This window comes from Oncorhynchus nerka, linkage group LG11, assembly GCF_034236695.1.
Source record: "Oncorhynchus nerka isolate Pitt River linkage group LG11, Oner_Uvic_2.0, whole genome shotgun sequence".
Classification (NCBI taxonomy): domain Eukaryota; kingdom Metazoa; phylum Chordata; class Actinopteri; order Salmoniformes; family Salmonidae; genus Oncorhynchus; species Oncorhynchus nerka.
The window spans coordinates 44133526-44152253 of NC_088406.1; the positions used below are offsets into that span (position 1 = coordinate 44133526).

Genomic DNA, 18728 nt, shown 5'->3' on the forward strand with positions numbered 1-18728 from the left:
TCTTAACTGACTTGCCTAGTTAAATAAGATGAAATAAACGTGTAAAAAAAAAATACAGATTTCCGATTGTTATGAAAACTGGAAATCGGCCCTAATTAATCGGCCATTCCGATGAATCGGTCAACCTCTAATATCTAACGATACACACAATTCTAAAAGTATTAAAAAATCATTAATAATATATAAATATTAGGATGAGCAATGTTGGAGTGGCATTGACTAAAATACAGTAGAATAGAGTACAGTATATACACATGAAATTAGTAAAGCAGTATGGAAACGTTATTAAAGTAACTAGTGTTCCAATATTAAAGTGACCAGTGATTCCATGTCTAGGTACACAGGCCAGCAGCCTCTGAGGTGCAGGGTTGAGTAACCGGGTGGTAGCTGGCTAGTGACGGGAGTCTCTTCAAACTGCCAGTGCTGAAGAGGTGCTAGGCTGAGGCTATAAAGGGGCAATCTGCATCCATTGTTTGACTTTTAAATTAATGATATATAGGCTGCCCATTGATTCTTGAAGAATATATGTTAGAAATACCTCATATCCTGAGTTCAACTGTCGTACTCCAACAGAACCCAAAATACATAGGGTGGCCGCTTTGTTGTTGTTTCAACTGCAGATTCCCCCTTTAAGTCCCGAGGCTTTACTTCTAAAGTCACTGCATTGGTGTCAAAAAATGGGATGACATGGACTTCATTGAAGCACAAGGGTGTGCTCCCACAAGGGAATAGTCTAGTGGTGCATCCCAACAACACCAGCAACCTCATCAATATGTTTGGATCTTGCACAATAATGGCTTGGATGTTGGACTGACAAAGATAAGGGCATAGGGCACAAGTCCCAGTCTACCCCCGAATTTGCTGCAGTTGGCTACTATGCACAAGTAATCTCTTCATGAAGCCCTACACACAATATTGAAACACGCACCATACATGCATCGATTACATTTATGTTTGTAAAATGTTGCCTATTAAATGTATACATTATTTTAACCCATGTTGACAAACATAAAACAATCAGAATATAAATTGAAATGGATGTATCCCTGTCAATCCATTAGAAATATCCTATTAAGCCGTGTAGTTCGTGACTTTTCCTGTCCGTTCACATGTTTCATTGATGCTATGGATTCAATGTTAGTTGGGTCTAAAGGCTATGATCATCGCTATTGTGAATTGACCTCCCGCGGTGTTAAAAGGCCGCAGATTGGTTGATGTTACGGCGCTCGCTGGCTGCACCCTAAGTCATGCCCTATGCCGCCCGCGGTGAAGCCTTGCCCCGGCCCATGTGCCTGCAACCGCGCTGCCGATTGAAGTTCGGCCGCCTGTTGGTCCCTCGCCGCGGGAGAGGGGAAAGATAACCGTTTTGAATAATTATTATATAACTTTATAGTAATTTACAACACAATACGAGGTCCACGGAGCTGTGAACGTTTCCCCTCCAGTTAAAACGAGAAAACACAATTTTTAGAAGGATAGCCTGGTTTTTACACATCTTCTGAACAATAAAATGACCTTCTGTTCCAAGCAAAGTGGGGACATTAGGGCACTGTAATGGAGAAGACATATCAATTACATTGATTCAACAAAAACCCACTACTATAGTCATCATCGGCCAATAAATGTATTGCCATAGGCCTATCCTATTGAAAACTATTTATGACCTGATTTGTCATCATACAATAATGTTATCATGCGTAAAAACGATAGGACATTTAATAGCCTATTCTATAATTACTTTTATGATACCAAAATGCACTGTGGGGGGTTGTTCCAGGGTTGTTAAATTAACCTGGCTATACAGAAATGTATCAGAATTCTGAATTGTGCGGCCAATAACCAACATGGTAATATAGCCTATCAGAAAGAATCATCAGCATTTTCTGTGAATTGTACTTAATTTGACATGCTACTCAAAACAACAAATGCAGTTACTGAGAGTTGGGATACCGCAGATGCTTGAGGCGAGTGTTGGAAACAATACTGACATTATTTTCAGTAGGAATAACGATTGTATGGCGCCCATTAATAAATGCGCGCACTATCCTGCAGAGTATGGAATATAAAGACGACGAGATAATATTAAGAAAATGCTGTGCTCGCGCTCAAATCTTGGAGTTATCAGATATGAACTTGTCATGGCTTAGCAACGGTGAAAGGGAGCGAATAAACTGTGCCAATGCATGCTATGTGAGTGTAGAGCGTGCCATTGGAATAAAACGAGGGGATCCTGGGTTTGTAATGCGCGAGTGTGTGATAAGAAGGTGGGGGTTAGAGACCCCGTCGTGTTTTGACCCCCCAAACAACTCCCAACCACCATCTCTCCCCTCACCGTCTCTGCCTCTCTCAATGTTTAAAGCAACATCGCCCATGTCGCTGTGAAAATTTCCAGCCTGTCGCGACAGCCCATGGACAGCGAGAACGGCCAAAAAGGACGCTATTTCTCCTCACCAAGCATCTCGCCTGCGAGCCGGACCCAAAGACATAACGTGCGGACCCACCAGCGCGCTCTCGAAACCGAAGCCAATGCAGGATACCACGAGCACCGCCTGAGAGTGACTATAACCTACACGTCAAATCTAGGTTTCGGTGGGATATTTTATGAAATCATATTTTTCTAAAATAGTGTACTGTATTTCTATAATCTTTGATGCCTATATGTAAAATAGCCTAATGGTTTATATGTTCTTATTCGTGATAGCTGTTCAATACACATCGCTTTTATGGTCGTGCACCTCTAAGTTTGGATCATAAAGCTGCTTGATTGCAATAAAAGTAACGATTCGATTCACTTCGGAATTACATGTAGTGTATTGTAGCCTATAGTAGCCTCGGCTATTGCTATAGCCTAATCACGGTACACTCAGGGTCAGCTGTTGTTTTTTATAACCAAACCCCTTCTTAATTAATAATGATGAGATTAAAGGTTTGATTCTACAACTGTTATAATTTCACCTCTATTAGTATATTAAAGAGCCATTATTTTCATCAAATAATCTGTATACAGGAGGCAGAACGCCTGCGCTGGACAGCGGGTCTGGTCTCATCCTTCCCAGAGTAGGATTGGCTTCCGTGTCGCATGGATAAGAGGGTATGATGGCTGTTTACTCTAATCTACTGCATACTTTATACTCACTCATCATTTGAAGTGTCACGGTAGTGCCTATCATTCTCTCCAGATAATAATCTTGCTAGTTTGGTTATTATGTATAATTTTGCCTCTTTGCTCGGTCCTTACGTTTTGATGTAGCGCCCCTCGCTGCCTGTCTCGCCTCCCTCCCTGTCCTCCCTCGCGTAGGCCAAAGCTCCCAGCTATACAGGGCCAATGAAGGCAGCAGCAATATGTCAAGGAGTTCACATCAATCTATCAGAAGGAATAACCCTATTGACATAATTGTGCATGCTCTGAATATTCCTTAATAGACTGACCTGACCTAAATCATTAGGGAACGTGTCGTCATAATGTCAAGCAGCCTAGTTTGACTCGTGGAAACATCCTATACATTTAATATAGGCTACATTTCACATATATTATCTTGCTTATAAATTTGCTGTTCATTTGTCTTTATATTGCAATATAGGGTCACGTATAAATGAGCAAGTGTCAGAATGATACTATTCTCATTACTTTGCAAGAGGTTTAGGACTATAAACATATAGCTTTTATATAGGGTGTACGTCTCCCTTGATAGCCATAAACGTTTTCTGGATTTCAATATGTATAGTGAAATATTTGAAATATAGGTTCTTTAAAAGTGAAAATGTGTATTTCCTGCAGCAATTAACAGTCGATTATAGGGCCAATAAAAGTGGCTGTGAAAGTGGAAAGACGTGATATGTCTATATACAGTATGATGTGTAGTGAGTGTAGGTCGAGGAAAAAGAGACAGGGAGAGGCAGACCAAGTCGCTAAGTAGGTCAACTCGTTTGCTACAGTGAGTCCACGGCTCGCAGATCTCGTTGCTATGTGCACTATGCAGTCAGTGGCCACTCTTTTTCCATTCCTAAAGATAATTGCCATAGTAGGCTACTCCTGACATTGTATCACACACACACCACACACACACACACACACACACACACACACACACACACACACACACACACACACACACAGCAATAACCTGTGGAATACCAAAGGCTGCAGACATAGGGTACCATCTTTTTTGAATAACTAGTCAAACTCCCATAGAGTGAACTGTTGCACTTTTCTGTATGTAATTACAATTTTAAAAAGAATAATAGGTCAGATGAAATTTAGGATATTTGTTATCTGTGTTTTAATAACACGTTCGGCTTGCAGTTGAGTGAGGAAATTAAGAAATGTTGTCATATAGCTCGAGTGTCATCGGCTTCGGGTCGTGCAAATCAAATAAACTTTTCCGGGTAGGATTTTTCGGTTTACTGTAATTAGGCCTACAGATGACAATTACGCAAGCGCTTTTTATTAGCATTTTACATTTGCTTTTCGTTATATTAGTGTAATCCTGTTAAGAATGTAGTACTTTACGCAAATTAAAGTCAACAAAACAGGTACTTTCTTTGTCCAATTTGATTACAATTCAGACATAGCCTATAGGCTACTTTAGTTCACTGAAACAAGGTCAAGAAAGTGTGTCAGTCAATTATCCATAATTAGCCTAATTCCGGTTATATGCAGCAATGGGAAGTGAATTTGATAAATGATATATGTTGTCCCATGCACTGTAAAATATACAGTGTATCCCACTGTTTACAATTGGTGACACTAGTCTTTCATTTGAGCATATGGCTATTAGGCGACCTTCAATAACGGAAAGAAAAGGCATCGGTTTGGAAACCTGCAGACCATTCTGTTTTCACATAACGATTTACGAGTATTAGGCCTACATGTATGCTAAATGGAAAACTATTCTCACAAACTCTATCACTTTTGATTGAAATAAGCAGGGTGTTGGGAGAACATGGCATACGAATTTTAATTTACGTTCCCATTGAACATAGGCTACTCGAATGAAATACATTGTATTTGTCTGAATAATGAAACTGTGGAATGGATTTGGTAAAATAGGCCTATAGTCGAATGTTTGCAAACTTAGTTTGTGCCAATAGGCAATCTGGTGGAAAGTGATTTGTATGTATTGAATATATTGGACATTGCAAGTTCAAACAAGTATTTGTATAGTTTAATCTAACAGTTTTATTACTTAAAACAACTGCAATAACAAAATATGAAGGAAGCGCATGCTGCTATGTTATCCATCCACTGGTATGTGGTTCATTGTTAGCATTAATATTTCTAATATATGTCATAGCCTAATGTGGTAAAACATATGTTCAACTGAATTGCTGAAAGAAATGAACTATATAGCCTATGCCTATATATTGTATAGCGAACTAAGCTCTACTCTTTGAACTATCCTGATTACGACGAGGATTGCAGTAAATTATACTCGTATTAACACTGTAAGTATTTCTCACATATGAAGCCCTTCTCTCAGCCTCATGCCTTTCAGGAACATTTGAAGAATTAATCTTCTTGATTTTGGTGCTTTGATCAGATGACGCACAGCCGCTACAGTCGCACTGTAATCAGAGAGCTCCTGAGTACACAAAGGCGCAGAATCTGATAGTGGTGATTGTGTTAATAGCGACTATTCATAAAACAAAAGGTGGCACGACAAAACCGCAGAGCAGGTGCACGCTGTGATCACGCAGCCATATGGGACTATGATTGGCCATGCTTTAATCCAGGAGAAAACCACTGGCTTTTTCTGAAAAGCCTTGGAGACTGAAGTCAGCTACAGTTGAACACACATCAGCTCGGTAATGTTGAGAGAGATATGAGACTGACAGCGAGATAGAGAGCATAGGCTCATGTTTATGTATGAATCTCTGTGTGTTTGTTTATCTCATGTCAATTGTCCCAGGGTGGATGTAGCTTATCCCTCTGAAAAACGGCACAGCAAGGAGCCTCTAGTCAGTGTTTATGAAGGAGGAGAGAAAATTAGATACAGCTTCGAAGTGATCTGCTTCCATATTCACAGGGGGCCTCATCTCCTAATTTCTCTCTCTCTCTCTCTCTCTCTCTCCCCCCTGTTCCTCAGTATGAAGACCTGGTGCACTACTCAGGGTCAGAGGGCATGCCCGTGGGGGGGTATGGAGAGGTCATGAGGTCACTGCCCCCCCCTCACTATGGCCACACTGTCCCAGATTCCCTCAAACACCACAGGGACCAGATCTATGGGTGAGCAGAAAATAACTATTTCAGTGCAGAGTGTGTGTTTGTTTAATTTCATTCTAACAGTATGCATGTATATTTACTATCAGTGTGCTCTGTGCCTATATGCATTTTTCTGGATGTGTGTGTATGTATTGTGTGCATGCATGTGTGTGAGGTGTGTGTGTGCGTGTGCATAATGTGATAACACTGTGTGTTCTGTGTGCACAGACATCCCCTGTTTCCACTTCTGGCCCTGGTGTTTGAGAAGTGCGAGCTGGCCACCTGCTCCCCGCGGGATGTTACAGCCCTCTCAGTGCCACCCCACCTCCAAGGCCTGACCAATCACAGTGATGTATGCTCCTCAGACTCCTTCAACGATGACATCGCAGCCTTCGCCAAACAGGTGAGTTACAGCCGTCCGAGCCGGCAGTGATTCAGGATTGGATTTTAGATTAGAAGTTTAATAGTCACATGTACAGGGTTGCAGGTGCAATTACAGGGTACAGGGAAAATCTTAAACTCCGAGCTCCAACCATTATCCAAATGACCGTGGACGCCGTTCCTTGTGTGTTTCAGATTCGCTCAGAGAAGCCCATTTTTTCAACAAATCCTGAACTGGACAACCTGGTATGAAAATAAATACAAATGTATATACTGTAACAGCAAAAGAACCAAATGCTCATAGCCTACATGTATCGACACACACAGTAACTTAGAGATCGATTAAGAATAACTCAAACGCATTGTGTTCATATCTACCAATCTGTTCTTGTCCTCAGATGATCCAGGCCATTCAGGTACTACGTTTCCACCTGTTGGAGCTGGAAAAGGTGTGCTTCTTCACTCATCTAAAATCTATTCTCTCTCTGTCTCTGTCTCCTCTTACCCTTTATGATTCAGACTAGTGACTGCTGAAAGCAGGCAAACCAAACATGATCAGCCATCATACACCTAAACCATTACAGTACTATGCTATTTCCTGACAGCATCTCTTCTCCCTCTTCTTCATCTTCTATTCTCCAGGTTCATGACCTGTGTGATAACTTCTGCAATCGTTACATTACCTGCCTGAAGGGCAAGATGCCCACAGACCTGATTTTGGATGACAGGGAGGGCGGGTCCAAGTCTGACGTGGAGGATTTCACTGGCTCCTGCACCAGTCTGTCAGAGCAGGTAGGTGACACCTGAATGATGAAAAATGAGCTGAAAAGTCTCAGATTTCTCAGTATATCTCTCTCAATATGTCTCTGAAAAAAGACATTGATGAAGCCCTATTGGGCAAAATACTTGTCACTAAAGAGGGAATAAATGTTAATTTCTTTTGCTACATTTTCACATCTTTTCCTGTTAATCTCAATATGTTTCTATCTCTTCCCTTCCCTCGCTCTCTGTAGAATCAGTCGTGGTTGCGGGACCCAGATGACTGTGCGTCCACTCCACTAGGGACCCCTGGCATGTCATGTGGCCTGCCTTCACACAGCACAGACAACTGCAGCGATACGGGTACCTCTAACACACTAACTCATACACACACCTGCACAAACATACACTCATCTTTACAATCACTTATGCTGACAACATAATTGACATACACACATAAACCTGACATCAATTGGACATGTTCACACACACACACACACACACACACACACACACACACACACACACACACACACACACACACACACACACACACACACACACACACACACACACACACACACACACACACACACACGCGTACTGTGCTAATGCCATATCTCTATTGTCCTCTGGCAGGGGATGGTTTGGATGGGGGCGTGGCCTCCCCCAGTACGGGAGAGGAGGACGAGACGGACCGAGACAGAAGGAACAACAAGAAGAGGGGAATTTTCCCCAAACTGGCAACCAACATCATGAGGGCATGGCTCTTCCAGCATTTATCGGTGAGAAAAGAGAGACAGTAGAAATAATAGTGAGAAGAATGACAGATAGAAGCAGAGAAAAGCAGAGGAGGGGAGCCGAGAGAAGAGGGAGCGGATGAAAGGAGGAAGGGGACATCGTACAGGGTAATGCAAAAAAATGAAGTTGAAATTATAATTAAATGACAGAGATAATGTGTGAATAAGACGTTAAATGTTGAATAGTTCTGAACAGAGAGAGAACAATTGATGGTGAAATGTAGTAGTTCTGATAATTAGTAGGTATACTTAAAAACTCTAAAGTCATTCTCCCTAATTATGACTGTTCTAGAGGAGAGAGAGAGAGAGAGTAGAGAGAGAGAGAGTAGAGAGAGAGAGAGAGGTAGAGAGAGAGAGAAGAGAGCGAGAGAGAGTAGAGAGAGAGAGAGAGTAGAGAGAGAGAGAGAAGAGAGAGAGAGAGAGAGAGTAGAGAGAGAGAGAGGTAGAGAGAGAGAGAGAGAGAGAGAGAGAAGGGGAAAGGGGTTGCTGCAATTTAAGGGTCACGTCAGTTCATAGAATTTGACTTGAATTTAGATGTAATGGCAGCCATTAGTATTCATCTAATGGTTATAGGTCTAGCTGATTTATTTCAAACATGATTTGGGTTTTTCATTCTACATAGATAGTGGTGGGGTCATTTGTGTGTGGTGTATGTGTGAGCCAAAATTATACATTTGATGGTTTTATGGAATGATAATGTATGCCAAAAGCAAAGGCTAAACATGCTCTTGCTGAATCTTAACCAGTTTTGCAAATCCATAATGCCGTTGTTCTGAATGTCCCTTCGCAGCACCCATACCCCTCGGAGGAGCAGAAGAAGCAGCTGGCACAGGACACAGGACTGACCATCCTGCAGGTCAACAACTGGTCAGTACCCCCCTGATCAATAACCAATGATCAGCTCGTGTGTTTTACTACTGTACTGTGTCCCTCGTCGCTCGGTCCTTAGCGTGACCTTCACTGACCCCATCAATACTGATCAATCCATTATCACCCAGAGATCCATACGCCCTCTGTTCTAAATGTGGCTTGACGGTGAACCATGAACGGTTTAAGTGGTTGAAAAGTGAAAGGTTAATATCCTACGCGTTAGTCTTTTTCTCCATTAACTAGTGTTCTCTGCCTCTCCCGACTCTCCTTCTATTCAATCCTCCTTCTCTTTGTGTTCTCTGCTTCTATTCCCCCGCTTTTTCGTATCCCCTTTTTCCTCCCCAGGTTTATCAATGCAAGACGGAGAATAGTACAGCCCATGATTGACCAGTCAAATCGCTCAGGTAATAATACCATGTTATTATCACCGTATTCCCGCTCTAATGTATTGTTACTGATGTAGCTATACATTCCTAGGTTGTATGAATGCTATCGGTGTGTATTTTGAGTGAATATGTGTATAGCTGATCTATATGGACATTCAGGCTAGGTGAATGATGTGGGTGTGTGTTTGGTTGACCAGGTCAAAGCGGTCCTTACAGCCCAGAGGGAGCAGCACTGGGGGGCTACGGACTGGACGGCCAAGCCCACCTGGCTCTCAGGGCAGCAGGTAAGAGACAGAGATAAGGACGACTGGGCCATGTTCATTTAGGCAACAAAGAGAGTAAAACGGACTCCTTTCAGTTTTTCCGTTTTAAAAGGTTTCGCTATGGTGAACTAGTGTTTTAGGGTCATGCCAGGTGGGCATGACCCTAGTGTTTTTACCAATCGTTTGGTGCACACTCGGTGGTATACACTCTCTCTCTCTTTCTCTCTCTCTCTCTCTCTCTCTCTCTCTCTCTCTCTCTCTCCCTCTCTCTCGCTCTCTCTCTCACCGCAGGTCTTCAGGGGATGCCGTCTCTTCCAGCAGAGTACCCCGGGGCCCTGCTGTCCCAGTCTGGCTACCCCCACGCCGGCCCAACCCTGCACCCCTACCCCGGCCCCCACCCCGCCATGCTGCTGCACCCGCCGCCCCACCCCCCACCCCGCCGATCCCCTTATAGGCCAGGGCCTGGACATACACGCCCACTAACTGAGAAGGAAGGGTGTGAAGTAGAGGGGAGAGAGGGGCCATCCTGGGGGAGATGGGGGCTCACACACCCACCACACGCTAACTACGACAGCATGGCGCAGTCCAAATGTTTACATTCCCTGACCTCCACATAGTCACTCAACCCACTCAACCCACTGTCTGCAACATTCATACACTGCCCTTAACATACCACCGCTGGCCCCTCTTATACCATCAATAACATACTTACATTCCATCTCACAGACGTAGACAGACACACACCATACTGAGCCCGTGAGTGTGAGCCAAATCCTCTTCAGGGTGGAAGAGGCGAGCGTCCTCAGCCCCTTCCCTCTCTACATACTCTATGTTGACAGTGAGCTGTCTGACTCCCAGGATAGCGCCCCCTCTAGGAGCATAGAGGAACACCCCACACGGACCACTGATCAGCCAACTTGCCTCTCTCTCCCACCTGGCCTACTGGCCAACCAAGCGGAAAGACAGAAGGACACATGTCGGACACACAGCTCCCGGTCTGCCTGTGTCACCTTAACCTCTATAACCCTCAACGCCCCTCCTCCCAGCCTTATGACCTCACACAGCCCAGGCTTGAAATGTTGTGATTGGACAGGACGCCAGTGATGCACTCTGACCCCTCTCCACCTTATTTAATTTAATTTGAGTTTTTTTAGATCTATTTTTGTATTTATGTGTGTGTCAGACAGACGCGACCTCACAAAAGTCCTGTGAACAGCGATCTTCCAGGGCGTCACTCTGCATGACTCGAATACAATATGAATGAGCTCAATTTGTCTCTCTCAGTACCTTGGTTTGTTTAAATACGTTTGGAATGAGTTGATCACTTACCTCCTTAAGATCCTGTCAGACATGAATAGTGGGGTTTACTGTGGGATCCACATCATAGGTCAAACAGTGAACGTACGCACGCACGCACACACACACACACACCCACCCACCCACCCACACACACCCCCACACACACACACACACACACACACACGATCCTGTCGAACCATTTCATGGTCCATGTTGTCTGCCATTGGGTTTAAGGAGGACAGCCAAAGGACTTTACACATGCTGCATCTTCCTCAGTCCCGTATGGGTCTGATCAAATAATTTATTTCCAAATGTTAATGATGATAATTGATGATAATGATGTTACAGTTATGATTATACTTATAGTATTAAAAGCTTTCTTTTGTAAAAATGTGTGAATGACTCATTCTTTGAATTTGCCCTCTAATTATTTGCAGTTAGATGTGAAAGGTATACACAGTAGTGAAATACACAAATCGGTAATAGGTAATCTTGAAAATATTCATATTTTCTTCCTGGTACAATTACATGTTGTCACTATATGCTATTTGGCTCATTTTCAACGGATGTTTGCAGCTGCATTGTATCCCCTTCTCTTGTTTCTCTACTAGCCAAGCATCCTCCCTGACCTCTCTCCCCCTCTCCTTTAGTTTAGCTCTTTGTTTGTTTTTTCTCCTCATTTTCACTCAATCTTTCCACATTCCTTTCTCATTCACTTCATACCTCCTCCCATCTGCAGGGCCATGTGCAACAAGGTTCAAATCCAAGCCAAAGTGATTACTCATTAAATGTCAAACACAATTCAAATGCTTTTGGCATGGCCTAAACCCTCCTCCTCCACCCGGCCATCCATTTCAATCCCCACCTTACCCCTGTCATGTGATAGATGCAGCCAGCAGCAGGGGTCAGAGTTCATACAAGGGTCAACAGGAAATGGCCTGGCTTTCTGACCCTTAGGGCTGACTCTAAGTCCCATCACTTATTTTCCTGTCCACACACTCATTCGCCTTGTCCATCTTGTCACGCTACCCTCCAGACATGCTAGTCATGTCCCAGCTGTACATTTTGTCCCCAATCCGTGGACCCACAGTTGGTTCATAATCTGTTGCACTGCAGGTCTATTGGTCACATCGAGCTTCCTGACCATAAGCAGGAGTTCATTTATGAATGTGTTCATCTTTCTTATTATCTTAACTATGTAAAGTGACTTTGGAGCTTGAAAAGCACTTAAAATAAAATGTACTATTATTATTATTTAAACACTATGGTCCCATAAAGAAAACAATTGACTGTATGATAATCGGAGGGAGATCTCAGAGCCAACAGACAGACAGCAGCAGTGAGATGCTATTCATACTGTTTTCACTTTATGATTGCTTTTGATAGCTAGAGTCCGTAGCCTCACACAAACACAAAATCCATTAGCTAGTGGAAATTGCATTGCATAAATGTGCCAATACTGGGAGAGAGAAGGGAGAGAGAACAGTGTGTACAGCCACAGAGCTCAGTGAGGGAAACGTATAGTGTGAAGTCATTATGACAACGAAGTCTATCTTAATAATGAAATAACCTTAAAGTGGAGGAACTCCAAGGCTGGAGCAGGAAGAAATATTACAACACACATTTTGGGGGCATACAGCATTGTCATTATAACTGAAACCTAACCTAAACCAAATGTCTTCAATATTTGTGACAAAAATTGTACAAATATAGTGAATCACAGCATGATTTTGGCAGACGTGTGTTACAGATTATTTGTGTTACATAAATGCTTTGAGGATTTTGTATTGAGAAAAAAAAGACCTATGCATATGTATGAATGATGTAGCCAGTTCTGAAGGAATGAAAAGGTGCACGAAAAGACGAACAAATAAACTATTGGTAAGAAAATAGAAGTTCAAATGTCTGTGTGTATGTGGTTTGTATTTAAGCAGGAATGCAAAATGCCGAATGTGTGTGCGCGCACGTGTGTTTGTGTGTGGAGGAGGAGGAGGAGGATCCTCTGGTTTATCATCAATCATTCAATTACACACCTGTCAGAGTTCAGACAAGGGGGAGAGAGCAGCGCACAGGGAGGAGGAGAGAACAGCGCACAGGGAGGAGGAGAGAGCAGCGCACAGGGAGGAGGAGAGAGCAGCGCACAGGGAGGAGGAGAGAGCAGCGCACAGGGAGGGCACAGGGAGGAGGAGAGAGCAGCGCACAGGGAGGAGGAGAGAGCAGCGCACAGGGAGGAGGAGAGAACAGCGCACAGGGAGGAGGAGAAAGAAGTGCACAGGGAGGAGGAGAGAGCAGCGCACAGGGAGGAGGAGAAAGAAGTGCACAGGGAGGAGGAGAGAGCAGCGCACAGGGAGGAGGAGAGAACAGCGCACAGGGAGGAGGAGAGAGCAGCGCACATGGAGGAGGAGAAAGAAGTGCACAGGGAGGAAGAGAGAGCAGCGCACAGGGAGGAGGAGAGAGCAGCGCACAGGGAGGAGGAGAAAGAAGTGCACAGGGAGGAGGAGAAAGAAGTGCACAGGGAGGAGGAGAGAGCAGCGCACAGGGAGGAGGAGAGAACAGCGCACAGGGAGGAGGAGAGAACAGCGCACAGGGAGGAGGAGAGAACAGCGCACAGGGAGGAGGAGAGAACAGCGCACAGGGAGGAGGAGAGAGCAGCGCACAGGGAGGAGGAGAGAACAGCGCACAGGGAGGAGGAGAGAACAGCGCACAGGGAGGAGGAGAGAACAGCGCACAGAGAGGAGGAGAGAACAGCGCACAGGGAGGAGGAGAGAGCAGCGCACAGGGAGGAGGAGAAAGAAGTGCACAGGGAGGAGGAGAGAGCAGCGCACAGGGAGGAGGAGAGAGCAGCGCACAGGGAGGAGGAGAAAGAAGTGCACAGGGAGGAGGAGAAAGAAGCGCACAGGGAATAGGAGAGAGCAGCGCACAGGGAGGAGGAGAGAACAGCGCACAGGGAGGAGGAGAGAACAGCGCACAGGGAGGAGGAGAGAACAGCGCACAGGGAGGAGGAGAGAGCAGCGCACAGGGAGGAGGAGAGAACAGCGCACAGGGAGGAGGAGAGAGCAGCGCACAGGGAGGAGGAGAGAACAGCGCACAGGGAGGAGGAGAGAACAGCGCACAGGGAGGAGGAGAGAGCAGCGCACAGGGAGGAGAGAGCAGCGCACAGGGAGGAGGAGAGAGCAGCGCACAGGGAGGAGGAGAAAGAAGCGCACAGGGAGGAGGAGAGAGCAGCGCACAGGGAGGAGGAGAAAGAAGTGCACAGGGAGGAGGAGAGAGCAGCGCACAGGGAGGAGGAGAAAGAAGTGCACAGGGAGGAGGAGAGAACAGCGCACAGGGAGGAGGAGAAAGAAGTGCACAGGGAGGAGGAGAGAGCAGCGCACAGGGAGGAGGAGAGAACAGCGCACAGGGAGGAGGAGAGAGCAGCGCACAGGGAGGAGGAGAAAGAAGCGCACAGGGAGGAGGAGAGAGCAGCGCACAGGGAGGAGGAGAAAGAAGTGCACAGGGAGGAGGAGAAAGAAGTGCACAGGGAGGAGGAGAGAGCAGCGCACAGGGAGGAGGAGAGAACAGCACACAGGGAGGAGGAGAGAACAGCGCACAGGGAGGAGGAGAGAACAGCGCACAGGGAGGTGGAGAGAGAGCAGCGCACAGGGAGGAGGAGAGAACAGCGCACAGGGAGGAGGAGAGAACAGCGCACAGGGAGGAGGAGAGAGCAGCGCACAGGGAGGAGGAGAGAACAGCGCACAGGGAGGAGGAGAGAACAGCGCACAGGGAGGAGGAGAGAACAGCGCACAGGGAGGAGGAGAGAGCAGCGCACAGGGAGGAGGAGAGAGCAGCGCACAGGGAGGAGGAGAGAACAGCGCACAGGGAGGAGGAGAAAGAAGCGCACAGGGAGGAGGAGAGAGCAGCGCACAGGGGAGGAGGAGGAGAAAGAAGTGCACAGGGAGGAGGAGAGAGCAGCGCACAGGGAGGAGGGGAGAACAGCGCACAGGGAGGAGGAGAGAGCAGCACACAGGGAGGAGGAGAAAGAAGTGCACAGGGAGGAGGAGAGAACAGCGCACAGGGAGGAGGAGAAAGAAGTGCACAGGGAGGAGGAGAGAGCAGCGCACAGGGAGGAGGAGAGAACAGCGCACAGGGAGGAGGAGAGAACAGCGCACAGGGAGGAGGAGAGAGCAGCGCACAGGGAGGAGGAGAGAACAGCGCACAGGGAGGAGGAGAGAACAGCGCACAGGGAGGAGGAGAGAACAGCGCACAGGAGGAGGAGAGAGCAGCGCACAGGGAGGAGGAGAGAACAGCGCACAGGGAGGAGGAGAGAACAGCGCACAGGGAGGAGGAGAGAACAGCGCACAGGGAGGAGGAGAGAGCAGCGCACAGGGAGGAGGAGAGAGCAGCGCACAGGGAGGAGGAGAGAACAGCGCACAGGGAGGAGGAGAAAGAAGCGCACAGGGAGGAGGAGAGAGCAGCGCACAGGGAGGAGGAGAAAGAAGTGCACAGGGAGGAGGAGAGAGCAGCGCACAGGGAGGAGGGGAGAACAGCGCACAGGGAGGAGGAGAGAGCAGCACACAGGGAGGAGGAGAAAGAAGTGCACAGGGAGGAGGAGAGAACAGCGCACAGGGAGGAGGAGAAAGAAGTGCACAGGGAGGAGGAGAGAGCAGCGCACAGGGAGGAGGAGAGAACAGCGCACAGGGAGGAGGAGAGAGCAGCGCACAGGGAGGAGGGAGAAAGAAGCGCACAGGGAGGAGGAGAGAGCAGCGCACAGGGAGGAGGAGAAAGAAGTGCACAGGGAGGAGGAGAAAGAAGTGCACAGGGAGGAGGAGAGAGCAGCGCACAGGGAGGAGGAGAGAAACAGCGCACAGGGAGGAGGAGAGAACAGCGCACAGGGAGGAGGAGAGAACAGCGCACAGGGAGGTGGAGAGAGAGCAGCGCACAGGGAGGAGGAGAGAACAGCGCACATGGAGGAGGAGAGAACAGCGCACAGGGAGGAGGAGAAAGAAGTGCACAGGGAGGAGGAGAGAGCAGCGCACAGGGAGGAGGAGAGAACAGCGCACAGGGAGGTGGAGAGAGAGCAGCGCACAGGGAGGGAGAGAACAGCGCACAGGGAGGAGGAGAGAACAGCGCACAGGGAGGAGGAGAGAGCAGCACACAGGGAGGAGGAGAGAGCAGCGCACAGGGAGGAGGAGAGAACAGCGCACAGGGAGGAGGAGAAAGCAGCGCACAGGGAGGAGGAGAGAGCAGCGCACAGGGAGGAGAGAACAGCGCACAGGGAGGAGGAGAGAGCAGCGCACAGGGAGGAGGAGAGAACAGCGCACAGGGAGGAGGAGAGAGCAGCACACAGGGAGGAGGAGAGAGCAGCGCACAGGGAGGAGGAGAGAACAGCGCACAGGGAGGAGGAGGAGAGAACAGCGCACAGGGAGGTGGAGAGAGAGCAGCGCACAGGGAGGAGAGAACAGCGCACATGGAGGAGGAGAGAACAGCGCACAGGGAGGAGGAGAAAGAAGTGCACAGGGAGGAGGAGAGAGCAGCGCACAGGGAGGAGGAGAGAACAGCGCACAGGGAGGAGGAGAAAGCAGCGCACAGGGAGGAGGAGAGAGCAGCGCACAGGGAGGAGAGAAACAGCGCACAGGGAGGAGGAGAGAGCAGCGCACAGGGAGGAGGAGAGAACAGCGCACAGGGAGGAGGAGAGAGCAGCACACAGGGAGGAGGAGAGAGCAGCGCACAGGGAGGAGGAGAGAACAGCGCACAGGGAGGAGGAGAAAGCAGCGCACAGGGAGGAGGAGAGAGCAGCGCACAGGGAGGAGAGAACAGCGCACAGGGAGGAGGAGAGAGCAGCGCACAGGGAGGAGGAGAAAGAAGCGCACAGGGAGGAGGAGAGAGCAGCGCACAGGGAGGAGGAGAGAGCAGCGCACAGGGAGGAGGAGAAAGAAGCGCACAGGGAGGAGGAGAGAGCAGCGCACAGGGAGGAGGAGAAAGAAGTGCACAGGGAGGAGGAGAGAGCAGCGCACAGGGAGGAGGAGAAAGAAGTGCACAGGGAGGAGGAGAGAACAACGCACAGGGAGGAGGAGAAAGAAGTGCACAGGGAGGAGGAGAGAGCAGCGCACAGGGAGGAGGAGAGAACAGCGCACAGGGAGGGGGAGAGAGCAGCGCACAGGGAGGAGGAGAAAGAAGCGCACAGGGAGGAGGAGAGAGCAGCGCACAGGGAGGAGGAGAAAGAAGTGCACAGGGAGGAGGAGAAAGAAGTGCACAGGGAGGAGGAGAGAGCAGCGCACAGGGAGGAGGAGAGAACAGCACACAGGGAGGAGGAGAGAACAGCGCACAGGGAGGAGGAGAGAACAGCGCACAGGGAGGTGGAGAGAGAGCAGCGCACAGGGAGGAGGAGAGAACAGCGCACAGGGAGGAGGAGAGAACAGCGCACAGGGAGGAGGAGAGAGCAGCGCACAGGGAGGAGGAGAGAACAGCGCACAGGGAGGAGGAGAGAACAGCGCACAGGGAGGAGGAGAGAACAGCGCACAGGGAGGAGGAGAGAGCAGCGCACAGGGAGGAGGAGAGAGCAGCGCACAGGGAGGAGGAGAGAACAGCGCACAGGGAGGAGGAGAGAACAGCGCACAGGGAGGAGGAGAGAGCAGCGCACAGGGAGGAGGAGAAAGAAGCGCACAGGGAGGAGGAGAGAGCAGCACACAGGGAGGAGGAGAAAGAAGTGCACAGGGAGGAGGAGAAAGAAGTGCACAGGGAGGAGGAGAGAGCAGCGCACAGGGAGGAGGAGAGAACAGCACACAGGGAGGAGGAGAGAACAGCGCACAGGGAGGAGGAGAGAACAGCGCACAGGGAGGTGGAGAGAGAGCAGCGCACAGGGAGGAGGAGAGAACAGCGCACAGGGAGGAGGAGAGAACAGCGCACAGGGAGGAGGAGAGAGCAGCGCACAGGGAGGAGGAGAGAACAGCGCACAGGGAGGAGGAGAGAACAGCGCACAGGGAGGAGGAGAGAACAGCGCACAGGGAGGAGGAGAGAGCAGCGCACAGGGAGGAGGAGAGAGCAGCGCACAGGGAGGAGGAGAGAACAGCGCACAGGGAGGAGGAGAAAGAAGCGCACAGGGAGGAGGAGAGAGCAGCGCACAGGGAGGAGGAGAAAGAAGTGCACAGGGAGGAGGAGAGAGCAGCGCACAGGGAGGAGGGGAGAACAGCGCACAGGGAGGAGGAGAGAGCAGCACACAGGGAGGAGGAGAAAGAAGTGCACAGGGAGGAGGAGAGAACAGCTCACAGGGAGGAGGAGAAAGAAGTGCACAGGGAGGAGGAGAGAGCAGCGCACAGGGAGGAGGAGAGAACAGCGCACAGGGAGGAGGAGAGAACAGCGCACAGGGAGGTGGAGAGAGAGCAGCGCACAGGGAGGAGGAGAGAACAGCGCACAGGGAGGAGGAGAGAACAGCGCACAGGGAGGAGGAGAGAGCAGCGCACAGGGAGGAGGAGAGAACAGCGCACAGGGAGGAGGAGAGAACAGCGCACAGGGAGGAGGAGAGAACAGCGCACAGGGAGGAGGAGAGAGCAGCGCACAGGGAGGAGGAGAGAGCAGCGCACAGGGAGGAGGAGAGAGAACAGGGAGGGAGGAGAGAAAGAAGCGCACAGGGAGGAGGAGAGAGCAGCGCACAGGGAGGAGGAGAAAGAAGTGCACAGGGAGGAGGAGAGAGCAGCGCACAGGGAGGAGGGGAGAACAGCGCACAGGGAGGAGGAGAGAGCAGCACACAGGGAGGAGGAGAAAGAAGTGCACAGGGAGGAGGAGAGAACAG

The 18728-nt window shown here is 48.8% G+C and overlaps 1 protein-coding gene across 1 annotated transcript; it reads left to right on the forward strand.

Annotated features, from left to right (window-relative positions):
- The first annotated feature begins 2113 nt into the window (after window positions 1–2113).
- Window positions 2114–10236, forward strand: LOC115136944 (homeobox protein meis3-like). The gene is given in 14 exon segments (XM_029672870.2): window positions 2114–2589; window positions 3008–3091; window positions 6087–6226; window positions 6431–6605; window positions 6779–6829; window positions 6982–7032; window positions 7226–7375; window positions 7597–7705; window positions 7982–8127; window positions 8933–9009; window positions 9358–9416; window positions 9596–9682; window positions 9953–10089; window positions 10091–10236. Coding segments are annotated over 13 exon segments (1248 nt in total). The 5' UTR covers window positions 2114–2589; window positions 3008–3079; the 3' UTR covers window positions 10145–10236.
- The last annotated feature ends 8492 nt before the right edge of the window (window positions 10237–18728 follow it).